The following is a 16,367-nucleotide window of genomic DNA, read 5'->3' on the forward strand; positions in this document are numbered from 1 at the left end:
GTCCCTTAACTTGCCTGGAAAGGTCCCTTTCTACAAGGAAGCAGTTTTTGAAGTCAGTGCCCCCTCACTAGGGGTAAGTTAGTACCCTGTGGATCATGGGGAGGGTGTTGTCAGCAGTTTCTGTCACACGATGGATTGTCACGTGGAGAGCATCTGGAGATGCTGATTGCCATCCTGTGATACAAAAGATTACATGGGACTAAATGACAACAATCATGAGGTTCAGTTATTTTGCTTTAAGTTTCTCAATGGTATTATTCCAAATAACCTTCAATATTTTTTCATCTAACAGTTACTGGGGATCTAGTATAATATGCCAAGTCACCCGTGGTTCTGGGAGCCCATGTTTAGTAGAGGAGGGACAGGATGTGCAAAACACACAATACAGAGCATGCTATATGCTCAAAAGGAAACATAAGGACATGAGGGTAGGACTAAAGGAAGTGATGTCACTTTTTCCTACAGGCTTGTAGACAGCATACTTATATCCAAAGATATCACTCTTGCATATAAACTTGAGAAAATTGCCAGGGAAGCTCGGAAAATCTCTAAGTACTTTTAAACTAATCTTTCTGTTTCCATATACATTTCCTTAGAGAGAAGAGACAAATGACCTACTGATCCCTTTGGGCCTTTGTTTCTTATTAAAATTATTTTTTTAATACCAGGAAAAGGCTTTATTTCTTTCTCCTCTTTTTAGTTTACCCTATGTATAGCTTTAAAATATTGATAAGCACTCCCTGGAATTCTGTAACTGCTAACTGAACAATACATAACCCTTTTTTTTTTTGATTTTGCCTTGGATGGCAATTTAAATTAATGCACAATTTCCTAAACGTCTGTTGTTTAGGTAACCTGTTTTCTTCCATGTTGAGTGCTAAGTGTGTAGCAGGAGCAATTGGCTCCTCCCTACCAGCACTGTTTTCCAACCTAAAAAAAAGTCCTGAGACAGCATAAAAATGTTTAGGAAGAAGTCAAGTGAGCGTGAGGGGCATCTCCCTCAGAAGACTGGAAAGCAAACCAAAAGGAGTTTGATCATAGGGACACCCGTGTTAGATTTGCCAGGCTGGGGTTTCATAGGGGCCATTTCCATCACAAGCATCAGAGACAATGATGCATCACCTCTCAGGTCAGTATGCGGATGGTAAACTCACTGTCTGCACCATCACCTAGAACCTCACAGCAGAAAGCAGAAAGGTAGAAACTGAAATACCCAATGCCATATACCTGCACAGAAAATGTCCCCGGCAGTCCTACAAATTAAATTAGCATATATTTCCTAGGATTTACTGATTGATTACAGTGCACAATACTTACTAAACAGCAACATTGCTTTTGTTTGTGCTTTTGTTAACGCTGAGTTTATGTCTTGACTCGGGCACTTTCTATGTTGGGATCTAGTTAGGTTAATACATTTCTGAGTCTATATGCTGCAATCTTTGAAAGGAAGAAATCCATACCTATTTCTCAGATTGTTCCTTATTTTACCAGTCTGGATCCTATAGAGGAAGTAATAACTAATCGATCAATCTTAATATAAATAATTTAATATAGGGAATTTGCTAATTAACTGAATTGAAAAAGTCAAAAAGCCAAGAAGCAAAATCACAGTGAAGAAGAGTTGCCTGGAGAGCAAAGGGTGGAAGCTGGCAGGATGAAAATTTGGATGCTTGGACCTTGTGGCCTGAGGCAGGGAAAGGGGTAACCACTTCTGAGGCACTGTTTTGCATAGATCTGGGAACGTGCAGAGCTTAGCCTGGCTGGTTCCAGGAAGGTGCAAGAGAAACATGTATTGGAGCCAAGCACCATTGGAAACTGATGAAAAGCAAGCCCAGACCCTGGCTCTGGTCTCCATGTCACTCCAGTACCCTGACAACTTACAACAGAGGAGTGACTGCAGAGAGGCAGCCTCGCAAAGCAAAGTGCAAAGGCTGGACTTGGAATTGAGATGTGGGCAGCTTAATAGATGACCTATACTCATTCATTATGTGTGTTTGTAGGGTACCTATCTGTCATATGAGCTGAGCATTGGGGAGTCTGGAAACATAGATTGAAGATCCTTACAAAGTTCTAAGCTTAAGGTGGCTTTCCTCCCTTAGGCCCAGTGAGAAGCAGAAGGGAAAAGGAAATGAAAAATAAATGACAACAAAAATAGTTTCTGCCTTGAAGGGGCCTAAGTTTGCAGTAGGTGCTGTAGGGTTAAGGCACAGAGCAAATTACCAAGTAATACAGTTAGGTTTCTATAGCCACAGTTGCCACATCCTCAGATTCAATGGAAAAACAGATCTTATGTATTTGAATGTGAGTATACTGAGCATGTGCAGACTTCTTCCTGTGTTTCCAGAACAAAACAGTATAGCAACAATTCACACTGCATTTGCCTTGCACCACGCAATTGCATCACACTTACCACTATTGTAAGTCTCCTAGAAATGACTTAAACTCTTTGGTGCAGGGGGGCTGAAGACAGGACTCATTGGAAAACCCACTTCTGATTTCTAGAACCCATGTGGCAGCTCACAACTCCAGTTCCAGAGGGTTCAACTACACCTTCTGTCTGCCACAGGTACCCATCTGGCACACATACATGTAGGCACTCACACATACACTTTAAAAAAATAAATGAATATATATACACAGGAGGATTGCATAGGTTCTCTGAAAATATGGTATTTTATATCAAGAACTTGAGCATCTGTGGATTTTGGTATCCATGGGGCAAACAGTCCTGGAATGAATATTGAAAGATGATTTAGACATATTTACACAGTTAGAAGAATTTATGAATCCAGAGAAGCAAAAGACTATTTTCAAGACTATGGGAAAGCCTTCACAAAAGGCAAGAAACTTTTGAAATGAGAGAAAGTATATAAGTGAGTCAGAGGGCTGGAGATTTGTACTGTGAGTGTGTGTGTGTGTGTGTGTGTGTGTGTGTGTGTGTGTGTGTGTGTGTAAGTCCACAAAATGGACTCAGGATGCGAAATAGGCTTGGGGTAGGGGACAGTAGTCTCTTTTTGCTCTTTATTCTGGTTCATGAGGGGCTGTTTAAATAAGCAAAAATTACATGTAAAATACATTATCTTTAGCCCTTGAATGTTTAGCATAATGCCTTGCACAGAGCAGAATATGGGGGGAGGGGTTCCGTTGAATGGGATGAGATAGCATAAGATAAACCAGGATTGTAAAGGGACAATCTTAACTGAGTGTCTACACACATCTCCTTCTGTCAGCAAAATGAAGGTCAGGGACTCAAAGAACTTGAGCAAAGATGAAAAAAATGTAAGCAATAAACTTGTCATCTGTGAACTGAGGCATGTCATCAGAGAGAAGGTGACAGTGACTGCAGACAGGCTGGGAGGAGCTGCTGAAATGCCACAGGCCTTTTTAAGTGCAGGGTCCTTTAGTGAGGACTGCTAAAGCCATTAGTGCAGACTTGCAGATGAGTTCTCCCTGTGCTCATGACTAATCTCTTGGTGTCCTCTTTGGCAGATCCCTTACAGGATTTTGGCCTTTCCATTGACCAGTGTTCCAAGCAGATCCCACAACAACTCAACATTAGATTTGGCATCATTCTGAGTAAGTAGATGTGATTATCTCAACATAAAGTGTAAGAGAGCCTCCTCTTCCTCCTCCTCCTCCTACTCTTCTGCACAGTGACTCTCATTGACAAGCACAGCAGACTGCACTGAGTTCCCACCTTCATCTCTCATATTCCCTTCTCCAGTTAATACCTCGTGGTCATGGAATGCTGTGCTTTGGTATTAAAGAGACTCCTGATGCTCATTCAACACTGTCAGCCCCTGGTCACCATAAACAATAACAACAACAACAAAAAGAAGTGATTGTCTTGTGGTTACATGGACAAGATTGTCACAAATGAATCTGCTGTACCCCATAAGATCATGGTCTGTTACTCACATTATTTTTTTCTCAAACAATAAGGGAAGTTCTTATAGTTTGGGGGGGAAAAAAGAGGGGGCCAAATCTTTCTTCCCAATCTAGGCTATGAGACCACATGCTTCCTGGCTTCCTGGTCGTTTCTTGGTTGATCATGTCATTAGAGTAAACCAGTATGTCTGCCAGAGATACTAAAGTTTCTCTGTTTTTATAAGACCAATTTTCTCAAAACAGAGCAGAAACATTCAGTAACTGAGCATCTAGAATCAGTCTCAAAGACGAAGGACTCTCACGTGACTTGGTCTTCCTAGAACTCTGAGCAATATCTAGTCTCACAGCATCCGAAGAAATGCCATGGGCAAGGAAACCAAGCAAGGGGGGTGAAAAACAAAAGAAAGGATTGGGAAAGAGGCCAGAGAGAAATGAAGCTGCCAGAAGAGCTGGCTGAAATTCTCTAGGAAACCATGTGCAGTATCTATCAGGCAACAGCAGTGGGAATATGCAGATCCAGCCATGCCCTGCTACTATCATGGGGATAAATTACACTATGGAACTAAGGAACTCTAAATGCCAGACTTGTAGACATTCTATTGATGGATAGAGCACTGAGCATCAGGAAGGGAGTGTAGCCAATGAGCTGCTATATCATGAATTAATAAAAATAAGACCAGAAAAGCAAAGTGGCCAGCCACTAGAGAGTTCTCACCTCAACCAATGCTCAGACCAAAGGGGTCATTCACCAAACCCCAGACAGCTCCCGACTTCACTGCTCCTCAGATTCACTCAGACTGCAATGCTCTCCACCAAAAACCAGACTGCTCTCTGGGATACCCGGCTCTTCCTCCCTTATATTCATTCCTGTGTGCCCAGCCATATCACTCCTGTCTCCATCTCCCTAGTGCTGCGATTAAAGGTGTGAGCTCCGTTTCTCTTTTAGACTGATTCAGTCTCATGTAGCCCTGGGTGGCCTGGAACTCACAGAGATCCATCTGCCTCTGTCTCCTGAGTCTTGGGATTAAAGAAATGTGCTGCCCCTGACTGGCCTCTGGCTGACTAGTCTGGCTGCTTCACACTCTGATCTTCAGGTAAACTTTATTAGATCATAAACAATATATCACCTCAAACTGCCTTACCCAGAACAGGTAAAACTTAATCTAGAAATGCTGTTTTCTCAATAAGAGATGCCCTCCCAACCCCCACATGCATCAGGCTGAAGGCTGTAAAGGCTATTTAGACAGGGCTGTTGGGTCTTGAGTGACTTTGCAGGACAGATGCACAGTGCTGAAGTTATACTTTTCTCTAGGGGAGGACATCAGAGAGCTGTTTCTGGATATAGCTCTTATCTCAAGAGGCTCTTCTATTCTGAACTTCTCCTACCCCATCTGTGAGGAAGACCTGCCCAAATTCTCTTTCTGTGGAAGAAGAAAAGGAGGTAAGCTACTGGCCTTGCTGACTGCTCGCACTTGACACCAGGGTCCTGGTGGACAGAGCCCTGGCTCTCCCTGCTCATCTTTGGGCAACCCACATCCCACACATTAGCACCCACTGCATACAAATACCAGGCAACTCTGTGCAGAGGGCCTCCTTAGACAGATGTTGTGAACAAGGATGGGTGAAAGGTGCATAGGAGATGGTTCTACTGGAGGCTTTTCCCACACATATAACGGTATCTTACTCAAAAGATTGGCAGCAGAAAGGGCCAATAGTTTCCAAAAACCCACACGGAGTCAGTTTATTTCCAGGCTTTCTCTAATGATTTCTGCAGTGGTAAGGTCTCTCCCATACAGCAACAACTCAGAAAAAGAAAACAGAACAAGGCTTGGTAAAAGTCACTGCTGTTCCCAGGGGGCCGATGACTGGTGGGGGCATCAGGTAGCTGCACTCCAAGTAGAGAGGCAGAAACCACGTTGGATGAACTCCCTTGTTTCCAGTTCTACGCCTCTCAGCAGTTAACTAGTTGTCTGTAGTTCTTTGTCTAGGAGTGGGACCCCATGAAATTTTTCCCTTCTACATTACCACGTTTAATGATGTTGCCACTGTTGCAGCCTTGTTTGTACAGCTGTTTCTAGGACGGGCTCTTTCCTAGCAGAATTTCTAGTGTTCTGGCTCTTAAGGTCTTTCTGTCCCTCTTCCTTGATGTTCCCTGCACCATAGATGCAGAAGCCGTGATGCAGATAAATCCACTGAGGCTGGGTTCCCATGATCTGTTGACCACTGAATTGTATCTAGCTGAGGTTTTCTGGGATCATCACGGTCTGCTGTAAAGAGAAGTTTCTTTGATAAGGGGTGGTAGCTACCCTTATCTATCTGAGTATAAGTAAAAGATTTAGAATGTAGCAAGAAATTATGCTCGTTTGGGTAAGTGGTGATAGTCGGTTCTTCTCTAAGGGCCATGACCTCACTAGCCCTGAGAAACTGGCTAGGTTTCTAGTATCAGGTGTGATTTGTCTCCTGTTGGATGGGCCTTAGGTCCAATTAGACAGCTCTTCATTGCCACTAACATGTGAGTGCCACTTATTGCACCTTTATGCCCTGGGGGGTTTTGATGAGTTGATTACATCCCTAAGTTTCCTCAACATGATGGATACTTCAAATCAATTTCTTTTCGTTTCAGTATTTTTTTAATGTGAAAAAAATTGTATGAACGTTCATCTTTTGTGTATATGCCTAAGAGTGGGATTGCTGGATCTTGTGGTAGACTGAGTCCCATTTTCCTGAGGAATTGCCATACTGATTTCCACAGTGGCTGTGCAAGTTGGCACTCCCACCAGCAGTGGAGGAGTGTTCCCTTTTCTCCACATCCTCTCCAGCATAATTTATCATTGGTGTTTTTGATTTTAGCCATTCTGACAGGAGTAAGATGGTATCTCAGAGTTCTTTTGATTTGCATTTCCCTGATGGCTAAGGATGTTGAGCACTTTCTTATGTGTCTTTCAGACATTTTAGAATCCTGTATTGAGAATTCTCTATGTAGTTCTGTACCCCACTTTTTAATTGGATTATTTGGTGTTTTGGAAACTAGCTTCTTGAGTTCTTTGTAAATTTTGTAGATCAGCCCACTGTCGGGTGTGGGGTTGGTGAATATCTTTTCCCATTCTGTGGGCTGCCATTTTGTCTTGCTGACTGTGTCCTTTGCCTTACAGAAGCTTCTCAGTTTCAGGAGGTCCCATCTATTAATTGTTTATCTCAGTGTCTGTGCTACAGGTGTAATGTTCAAGAAGCTGTCTCCTGTACCAATTCATTCAAGGGTACTTCCCACTTTCTCTTCTAAGAGGTTTAGTGTAGCTGGATTTATAGCGTGGTGGTCTGTGAACCACTTGGACTTAAGTTTGGGCATGGCAATAGATACGGATCTATCTGCAGTCTTCTACATGCCAGCATCCAGTTATGCCAGCACCATTTGTTGAAGATGCTTTCTTTATTCCAGTGAGTATCTTAGGCATATACCCAAAAGAAGCACATTCATACAAGGACATCTGTTCAACTATGTTCATATCAGCATGATTTGCATTAGCCAGAACCTGGAAGCAACCTAGATGCCCCTCAACTGAAGAATGGTTACAGAAAATGTGGTACATTTACACAATGGTGTACTACTCAGCAGGAAAAAAAAAAAACAATGGAATCCTGAAATTCTCAGGCAAATGGATGGAATTAGAAGAAACCATTCTGAGTGAGGTAACCCAGTCACAAAAAGACAAACATGGCATGCACTCACTCATATATGGATTTTAGACATAGAGCAAAGGATTACCAGCCTAAAATCCACACTGCCAGAGAAGCTAGGAAAACAAGAGGACTCTAAGAGAGACATACATGGTCCCCCAGAGAAGGGGAAAGGGACAAGATCTCCTGAACAAATTGGGAGCATGGGGGAGGGGAGAGGGAGTTGGAGAATGAGAAGGGGAGAAGAAGGGGGTGAGGAGGACATAAGGTAGCAGGAAGGTTGTTTAGGTGGAAGAATAGAGGAGAGCAAAATAATAGATACCATTGGAGAGGGAGCCAGTATAAGTTTAAAGAGAAATCAGGCACTCCCTAGTCTGGAGTTCTACAAGGATGACACTAACTATCTAAGCAACAGTGGAGAGGCTACCTAAAATGCCCTCCCCTGATAATGAGATTGATGACTAACTTATATGCCATCCTAGAGCCTTCATCCAGCAGCTGATGGAAGTAGAAGCAGATACAGCTAAACACTGAACTGAACTGGAATCCAGTGGCAGAGAAGGAGGGGTGATGAGCAAAGGGGTTAAGACCAGCTGACCTGAACAAGGGAGAGCTCTTGGTTCCCAGACTGATAGCTGGGAAACCAGGATGGGACTGATCCAGACCCCCTGAATGTGGGTGTCAGTGAGGAGGCCTGGGAAATCTATGGGGCCTCTTGTAGTAGATCAGTACCTATCCATAGCATAGGAATGGACTTTGGGAGCCCATTTCACATAGAGGGATACTCCCTGAGCAGACACCTAGGGGTGGGCTTAGGCCCTATCCCAAAGGATATGACAGACTCTGAAGACCGCACCCATGAAAGGCCTCACCTTCCCTGGGGAGCAGAAATAGTTTGGGATAGGTAGGGTGTTAGTGGGGGGCAGGGGAGGAGGGGGCAAGGGGAGGGAGAGGGAACTGGGATTGTCATGTAAAACTGTAGGGAGACACCCTAGCCCCGCCCAAGAGTCCTGGGTCCAGGTACCCTGTATAGATTAGAGTCTCTTTATTCATAAAACAATATTGTTTCTAATTTTAAAAAATGGAGAAAAAATTGTATAAAACCAGGATGGCACAATCTGTAGTAAATCAGCAGCCAGAAGGGGAACTCCATCAGGAAGTGAATCTGAAAAGCAATTCCTAGAGCATAATTAGGAATGTAAAATTTCTCACAAATGGTCAGATGCTAATCCAACCAGTCAGGACTCTGGGAGTACTAAATACATGATAGAAAGGTTGGAAGAATTATTGCCTTCCCTAGAGCCCATGAAGACACATAAAATATTAGAAGCTAAGAGACATATACAAGAGAACATAGGGTGTTTGTCTTTCTGAGCCTGGGCTACCTCCTTAATATAATGTTTTCTAATTCTTCCCATTTTCCCAGAAATTACATAATCTCATTTTTCTTTATCTCTAAATAAGATTCCACTGTGTGTATGTGCTCCATTTTTATTATCCATTTATCTGTTGAAGGACATCTAGGCTAATTCCATTTCCTTGCTATTGTGAATAGAGCAGTCATAAAAATGGATAAGCAAGTGTCTCTTCAGAAGGATGTAGAGTCTTTTGAATAGATGCCCGTGAATGGTATGACTTGGGTCATATGGAAGTTCTATTTTTAACTTATTATAGAAGTGCCCCCCCCCACTGAAATCCATGATGGCTGCACCTGGGTGTATTCTACCAACAGGAAATAATGGTCTTCTTCCCTGCATCCTCTCCAGTATTTATTGTCATTTGTTGTCCTGGTGACAACCATTCTGACAGCTAAATAACATTCCACTGTGTAACAGCTAAATAACATTCCACTGTGTAACAGCTAAATAATATTCCACTGTGTAACAGCTAAATAATATTCCACTGTGTAAATTTACCACATTTCCATTATCCATTCATCTGTGATGGCCATCTAGGCTGTTTCTAATTTCTGGCTATTATGAATAGGGCAGCAATGAACATGGATGAACAAGTGTCTCCGTAGCGAGATGTAGGGTCTTTTGGGTGTACGCCTACAAGTGGTGTAGCTGCATCTTGAGGTAGATATAGTCCCAGTTTCCTGAGGAACTATGACACTGATTTCTATAGTGTCCGCCCAAGTTCACACTCCCTCCAGCAATGGATAAGTTTTTCCCTTTTCCCACATCCCCACCAGCCTGAGCTGTCATTATTTTATTGACCTTGGCCATTCTGACTGGTATAAGATGAAATCTCAAAGTAGTTTTGATTTGCATTTCCCTGATGACTAAAGATATGGAACACTTCTTTAAGTGTTTCTCAGCCATTTGTATTTCATCTTTTGAGAATTCTCAGTTCAGTTCTGTGCCCCATTTTTAAATTGGGTTATTTCCAGCATTGTTCTTTACTCAGGATTGCCTTGGCTATCTAAGAATTTTATGTTTCTAAATGAGTCTTTAAATTATTTCAGTGTCTGGAAAAAATGGTGGCATTTTGGTGGGGACTTAATTGAGTCTTTAGACAGTCTCAGGTAAGATGGAATTTTCATGATATTGATTCCTCCAAACCACAAGCATAAGAGGTTTTTCCGTCTTTCAGTGTCTTCTTCAATTTGTCTCTTGAGAAATGGGCCCCTTTTTGTGTTTTGATATCTTCATTATAGAGCTCAACACTTCCTTCATTGTTTTTACTTCCAGATATTTCACATTTATGATGGCTATTATAAATGGGATGATTTCCATCATTTCTTCTTCAGCATGTGTGCCATTGGTAAATAGGAGGGCAATAGGTTTTTGTATGAATTTTTTATATCTTGTCACTTGACAGTGTTAATCAGTTCTAAGAGTTTTCTAATAGAGTCTTTGAGATCTCCTGTATAGAATCATATCATCTTTAAATAGAGATAGTTTGACTTCTATCCTTTCTAGTTACAACTTTTTTTATTAGTACCTCTTGTCTTACTGCTCTAGCCAAGACTCCCATCACTATATTTTAAAAGTGGGGAAAGTGGATATTGTATTATGTTCCTGATTTTAATAGAAATGCCTCAGGTTTTTCCCACTTAATATAATGTTGGCTGTAGGTTTGTTATATATAGCCTTTATTATTTTGAAATATGTCCCTCTGTTCCAAGTTTCTCCAGGACTTTTATCATGAAAGGATGTTGAATTCTGCATCTATTGAAATACCCATGTGATTTCTATCCTTGAGTCCTTGAGTCCACTATATGATGTGCTGTGGTTTAGTTATCTTAACTGCATTAAAGTTATCTGAATCCTGTTACAAAGTGTTTAGTTATATTGATATACTCGTGTTGAACCATCCTTGCAAGCTTGAAGTAAAACTGACTTGATTATGACTAATGAAATTTCTTATGTTTTCTTGAATTCAATTTGCAACTGTTTCATTGAAATTTTTTCATCCAATCCTTTCTACCTGCTCTTGTCTAGGCTAGCCTCCAACCCTCCTAGCCACATTTAGCAGACCCCTCCCTCTATTTCTTCAATCCCATCTCTTCTGCCTCCCTTTCTTTCTTTCCTTCTTTCTTTTGTGGTCCACTCCATCTTCTTCTGGCTCCATTTCTCCCTGCCTCCCTCCCTGCTACACAATGATTAAGGCCCTTACTTGATGCCAACTACTCTGGGGAACCTAAGATGAGCCAAGGATGTTTTCTGCTATCTGGGACATTATTGGCCTGAGATAAGAGCTTTAAAAAAAACCCACAGTTCTAAGTTACCACACGTGCTTCCATTGAACAGGAATAAAAAAAATGGCAGATCAGCTTATGAGGTAGTTCATCCCCCCCCCCATGTTCCATCTCTGAGAACATGAACAAACTAGGGAATTGAATAAAGAATTGCTTGCCTGTCTTCCTGCCTTAAAATTATCTGAATCCTGTAACAAGGTGTTTAGCTATAAGTATTCACATTTGAGTAATATTCCTTTGTGTATGGGTCATCTTTTCTTTATCCATTCATCTGTTACTGGAAGCACAGGTTGATGCCAAAGTCTATATTCTGTAATGAACAGCATGCGTCATAGCCTTCACTGTCCCAATTCTTCAGTTGCATCCTGTGCCATCCCCCATATGTACCTTCAGCATCTCAGTAAAAGGCTCCCGCTTTCTGACATACACAGCCTGTATGCTAACAGGTGCTATGTTTGGGCCGTCCCATTGGCCTGTAACACCTGCTCCTATTTGTCTTCCATGCCGACTTAACCCAAGAATCCTTCCTCCAAACCCAACCAGATTAATTGCTTCAGACATTGCCAAAACCAGGGAATTGTGTGGGGGAGCAGATGGCAGAGATGCTGATTAACCATTATGGGGGTGCAGTTGGATAGGAAAAATTACTGAATGTTTTGTGATTGGCAATAATTCATGGTTCCTATTTCTGGCCTCACCTCAGCTTCAGTGGTGTGGGGTGTGTGTGTGTGTGTGTGTGTGTGTGTGTGTGTGTGTGTGTGTGTGTGTGTGTGATGAGACTGCACTCCCTGAAGGCATGAGTATTTCAGCTTCCTGTCTCTGTGGACATGGCAGATAAAGCTGTATCACAGAGTGAAGAGACAGTGAACACTCGTTTTGTTGAATTTGGTAAGGGCAGGTGATAGACTGGATGCAAGGACACCAGCTCACATCAGATGAGAGTGTGTAGGGGTGATTCTGCATTACTAGACACAGGAGGCTCATCAAATCCTTGTGTGGAGGAAATTGTCTTAGACTTCCAAGACCAAGGAAGCCTTACTATTTATCCTGTGCGTGGTTTTAATAGAATTAATAAATAAAACAGGAGAAATATTGTTCCCTCAAACAGTTTAAGGACTCTAAATCTGTTGAGCAGCTCAGAAAGCTTGCCTCCAACTTATCTGAATGCTGGGCAGGCAGCCCACAGTCATTTACTTTCCTTATTGCTATGGGGACAATGACTGCAGAAGCAAGCAGAGGGGTGTGCATTTGGGGAATTGCCAGGAAATTTTATTTAGTATAAAACAACCAAATAAGGGAGACACAAGCGCTGAACAAATTATTATGTAAATTAAATAAGCCAGAAAAGTGAAATGTTAAAATTCAGAGGCCTCTTGGGTCATTGTATTTTTTAACCTACTGCAGAAAGGGCGGTTGCAGTGATTAACAGTGTGATCGGAAGCAGCAAAAGACACTAGGGAGACCTAGTCATCAAACCCAAGCCCAAGCTGCTGTTTCCATGTCAGGCATGAGACAGAGACCCCGGGGCCTTGCAGTTCTTAGCAGAGGGGGAGGAAAAGTTGCCGTCCACTGTGGGTGACACAGTCTGCAGCCAGCTGCAAGTCAGCTGCTGTGTGGTGCTTACCACATAGTCTTTTGCAAACTGGATTCCTCTGGCTGTTCTCCAAGCCAAAAAAAGCTACCTAATGGGATAGGTCGAGCAAAAGTTAATGAATAAAATGTAGTTTTCTTCTCTGCTCTACCTCAGCTACTAAGGCAAGAGGCACTTTGGAGTAAAAGGCCAAGTGACAACCCTTGAACCCAAGGATTGCCCATTGTTTATGTGTTTGAGGGGATAATTTCTCCTCCCCCACAAAAATCCAAGAAAATTCAAGGAGAAATAGCACAGTTCAGATTCAGTGATGTATGGAATTGAACACCTCAGTTTATCCTAGCTCACGTCATGGCAGTTGGCAGAAACGTGTTTAACAAATTGAAGACTTGACAGCCCTTGACCAGCAAGTCTCTTGACAACATTTCTCCAACAGCATGTACTCACTTTGTGTCTGTGTTTCACACTTTTTTGGCAACAGGTATTTTTAAACTAAAGTACATTAATCTTTTTTGTAGATGCAGGCTGTTGCACACTGAACAAACCATAGCACAGTATAAATGTGACATTTATATGTATCCAGATGGTGTGATCTACAGTCAAACCAGCTGTTTCCAGAAACATTGGTAGGAAGTTCTGAACAGAGTTGAATAGACCATCAAGGGATTATCCAATGCCAGCTCTTCCCTCTTCCCCTGAGACTCCTGAGCCTCTTCATCCAGGCTCTGAGCTTAGAGAGACAGAGATAGGGCATGAAGCATCTTCAATATCACATACTCTCTAGCTTGGGTAACAATTCCATTTGCTTTCAGTGCTTTGAGACAAGCTGCATATGTGCAATGACAATATTTAAGATTAAAGTGTGGTTGACAGCATGCTCTTAATGACCATTCCTAATTACTAACCTTAAGGAGGCAAGCTGGAGAAGTCCCCACCACCCTCAGGGAGTGTCACACAGGTAAAATGTCCTGCTGTTAGGTAGCTTAGCTCTGGTGATGGTTATTCATCATAGTTACCTTATCAGATATTAATTTTGGTTATATTTTAGTTAGACCCCTGCTGTCCTGTGCTGGGATCATAAGCCGCTTGTAGTTACAGAGTCTCTGAAACTGTGTTAGTCTGAGCTGCAGTATGTTGTAAGTCTAAAGTACAGGCCCAATTTTTAAAACAATATGATGTAAAAGCACATATGTCACCATCATTGACAGATGTTTGTCTTCATTTTCTGTGGCTCTAACATAATATCTGAGACCTGGTCATTTTTACAGAACTGGTTTGTTTGTTTGTCTTTGCACTGCTGGCATGGAACCAAGAGCCTTGCTTGTGGTAAACAAGTGCTCTACAACTTAATGATGCCAGATCCTAGAGGTTTATTTGACTTGTGATTCTAGAGGCTGAAAACCCAAGTCTTACTGTTCAGCATCTGGTCAGAGCCTTCCTGCTACATCAGGACACATCACATCAGGACAACAGAACAAGTTGCTAGCCTGGGTTTCTCTTCCTTCTCTTCCAAAACAACTAATTTTATTGTGAAGATTCCACTTCTGTGACCACCCAATCTGAATTACCTCCTAAATTACCTTCCACATCCAAATGCCATTCATAAACTACTTCAGAGATTTAATTCCCAGCACAAAAAAACTTGAAAGACATATTCAAACCACAGCAATGTTGAAATAATGTCTGGGACATGGTCAGCATGTTTGTCATTTTCTATTACTACATCACAGTACTTGAGATAATCAACTTGAAAAGAGAAAGGGTTTCTTTAGGCTCACAGTTCCTGAGACTTCAGTCCATGGTGGTTTGTTCTATCATTTGGGGGCCAAGAGTATGTGATGGAGCAAAGCTGCTTACCTCATGGCCACCAAGAAACAAAAAGACAAGAAAGGGCTGTAGTCCCTGTATGCCCCTGAAAAACACACCCCCTAATGGCCTACTATCCTTCCATAGGGGCATTGTCTTCCATCAGCATCACAGGCTGGGAACCTTCAATGCATGGGTCTTTGGGGAATATTTAAGATTCAAATCACAAGACTGAGTTAAGTAAAATATATCAATGTATTATGTGTTTATTGATAAGGATATGTTAGCTTATTGTGAAAACTACTTGTAGTTTTTCAAATGTGACTTCTCAAAAACAAAATTAGGGGGCTAGGGAGATGACTCAGTGGGTAAAGGTACTGTCTGCGAAGCCTGATGACTTGAGTTTGTTTTCTGGAACCCACACAGTAGAGAACAAAAAGTGACTTCTGAAAGTTGTTCCTCTGACTGCCACAAGTTGCTGTGGCCTCTACACATCCATACATGTGCAGACACACATACATACAATCAATCAGTCAATGATAAGAAAATTTTAAAAACAAAATTGTACATGCATGATGTTCATGATAATTCTACTGGGCAGGGTTGCATATTAATATATCACATATATATATACACACATATATATATTATATAACATTATTATATGAAATAATATAGTATAACATTGTCCAATAGAACTATAATGAAAGTAATATATTACAAGTGGCATTAATATAGTATAACATATTCATAAAATATGTATTTATACTGTATAACATTGTATATAGCATTATATATTACAATGAATATCTTTATCCTATGTATCAACTAGCATAACATTTATATAATATTTATTATAATATGTAACATCCCTTTAAAATGGTGAGGATCCCAACATATAGATAGTACCCCAAACCAATTAAATAACATTCCCTGGAGTCAGAATCAAGCCAGGTTAGTCCAATCTCCACCACGGCTAAAAAGCACTCCCTTCACTTCAGGAAGTCGTCACAGATAGCAGTCAGCATTATCATAGCTCTTGACTGTAGTAGGCACCTGTGCCAGAATGTCATATGTATTAACCAACGTACTGCTTCTGTCAACCTCACCCAGTGTGGAAGCCTTATTATTGCATCTGTGGTACTGTGTCTCACAATTTGCATTCTCTGTCCTTGGTTCCCAGCAGCTTCTAAGCCCTTTGTAACTTCCTGAACCACAGAGGAACCGGGAAAACATTTTGTTTTCGTGTTAGTCATGGACACAGATACTAAACCCCTTAAACTTTCTTTGGGTGATGAGTATCTTTGTTCTACTGATTTAGTCTTGGTTGGCTCTGCAGCTGGTCATCAGAAATGCAAAGTCATATTACAAGCCAGGAACATCCTATCGCACCCTCTTCTATCTTCTGATAAGGTATAGGAGACTGAGTTAATACAAAATTATGTCCACGTAGGGGGAGCAGCTTCAAAGTGATCCCTAAAGTGTGAGTGTAGGTCTGTGAGGGGTGGAGGGAGCAGTGTGCCTAGAATGGACAAGGAAGCTCCGCACATCTTTCCACATAGCCTGCCTTGTGTGTTCTCTTGTATCCCCTGTAATACCTTTCAGAATGAACAGAAAATGTTAGCAAGTATTTTCCTGGGTTCTGCAAGCTGTTTTAGCAAATTATCTAGCAAAACAAAGGACTCAGATGAATCCCTTGGTTGC

General features: G+C 41.6%; 1 protein-coding gene across 1 annotated transcript in view; it reads left to right on the forward strand.

Moving 5' to 3' along the window:
- Ly86 (lymphocyte antigen 86) overlaps window positions 1–16,367 on the forward strand; it is a 61,369-nt gene that overhangs the window by 24,335 nt on the left and 20,667 nt on the right. The window contains exons 2-3 of the mRNA XM_027410368.2: window positions 3,490–3,576; window positions 5,201–5,329. Of these exons, the coding sequence (XP_027266169.1) occupies window positions 3,490–3,576; window positions 5,201–5,329 (216 nt within the window). The remainder of the gene's footprint in view (window positions 1–3,489; window positions 3,577–5,200; window positions 5,330–16,367) is intronic.

This window comes from Cricetulus griseus, chromosome 3 (assembly GCF_003668045.3).
Source record: "Cricetulus griseus strain 17A/GY chromosome 3, alternate assembly CriGri-PICRH-1.0, whole genome shotgun sequence".
Classification (NCBI taxonomy): domain Eukaryota; kingdom Metazoa; phylum Chordata; class Mammalia; order Rodentia; family Cricetidae; genus Cricetulus; species Cricetulus griseus.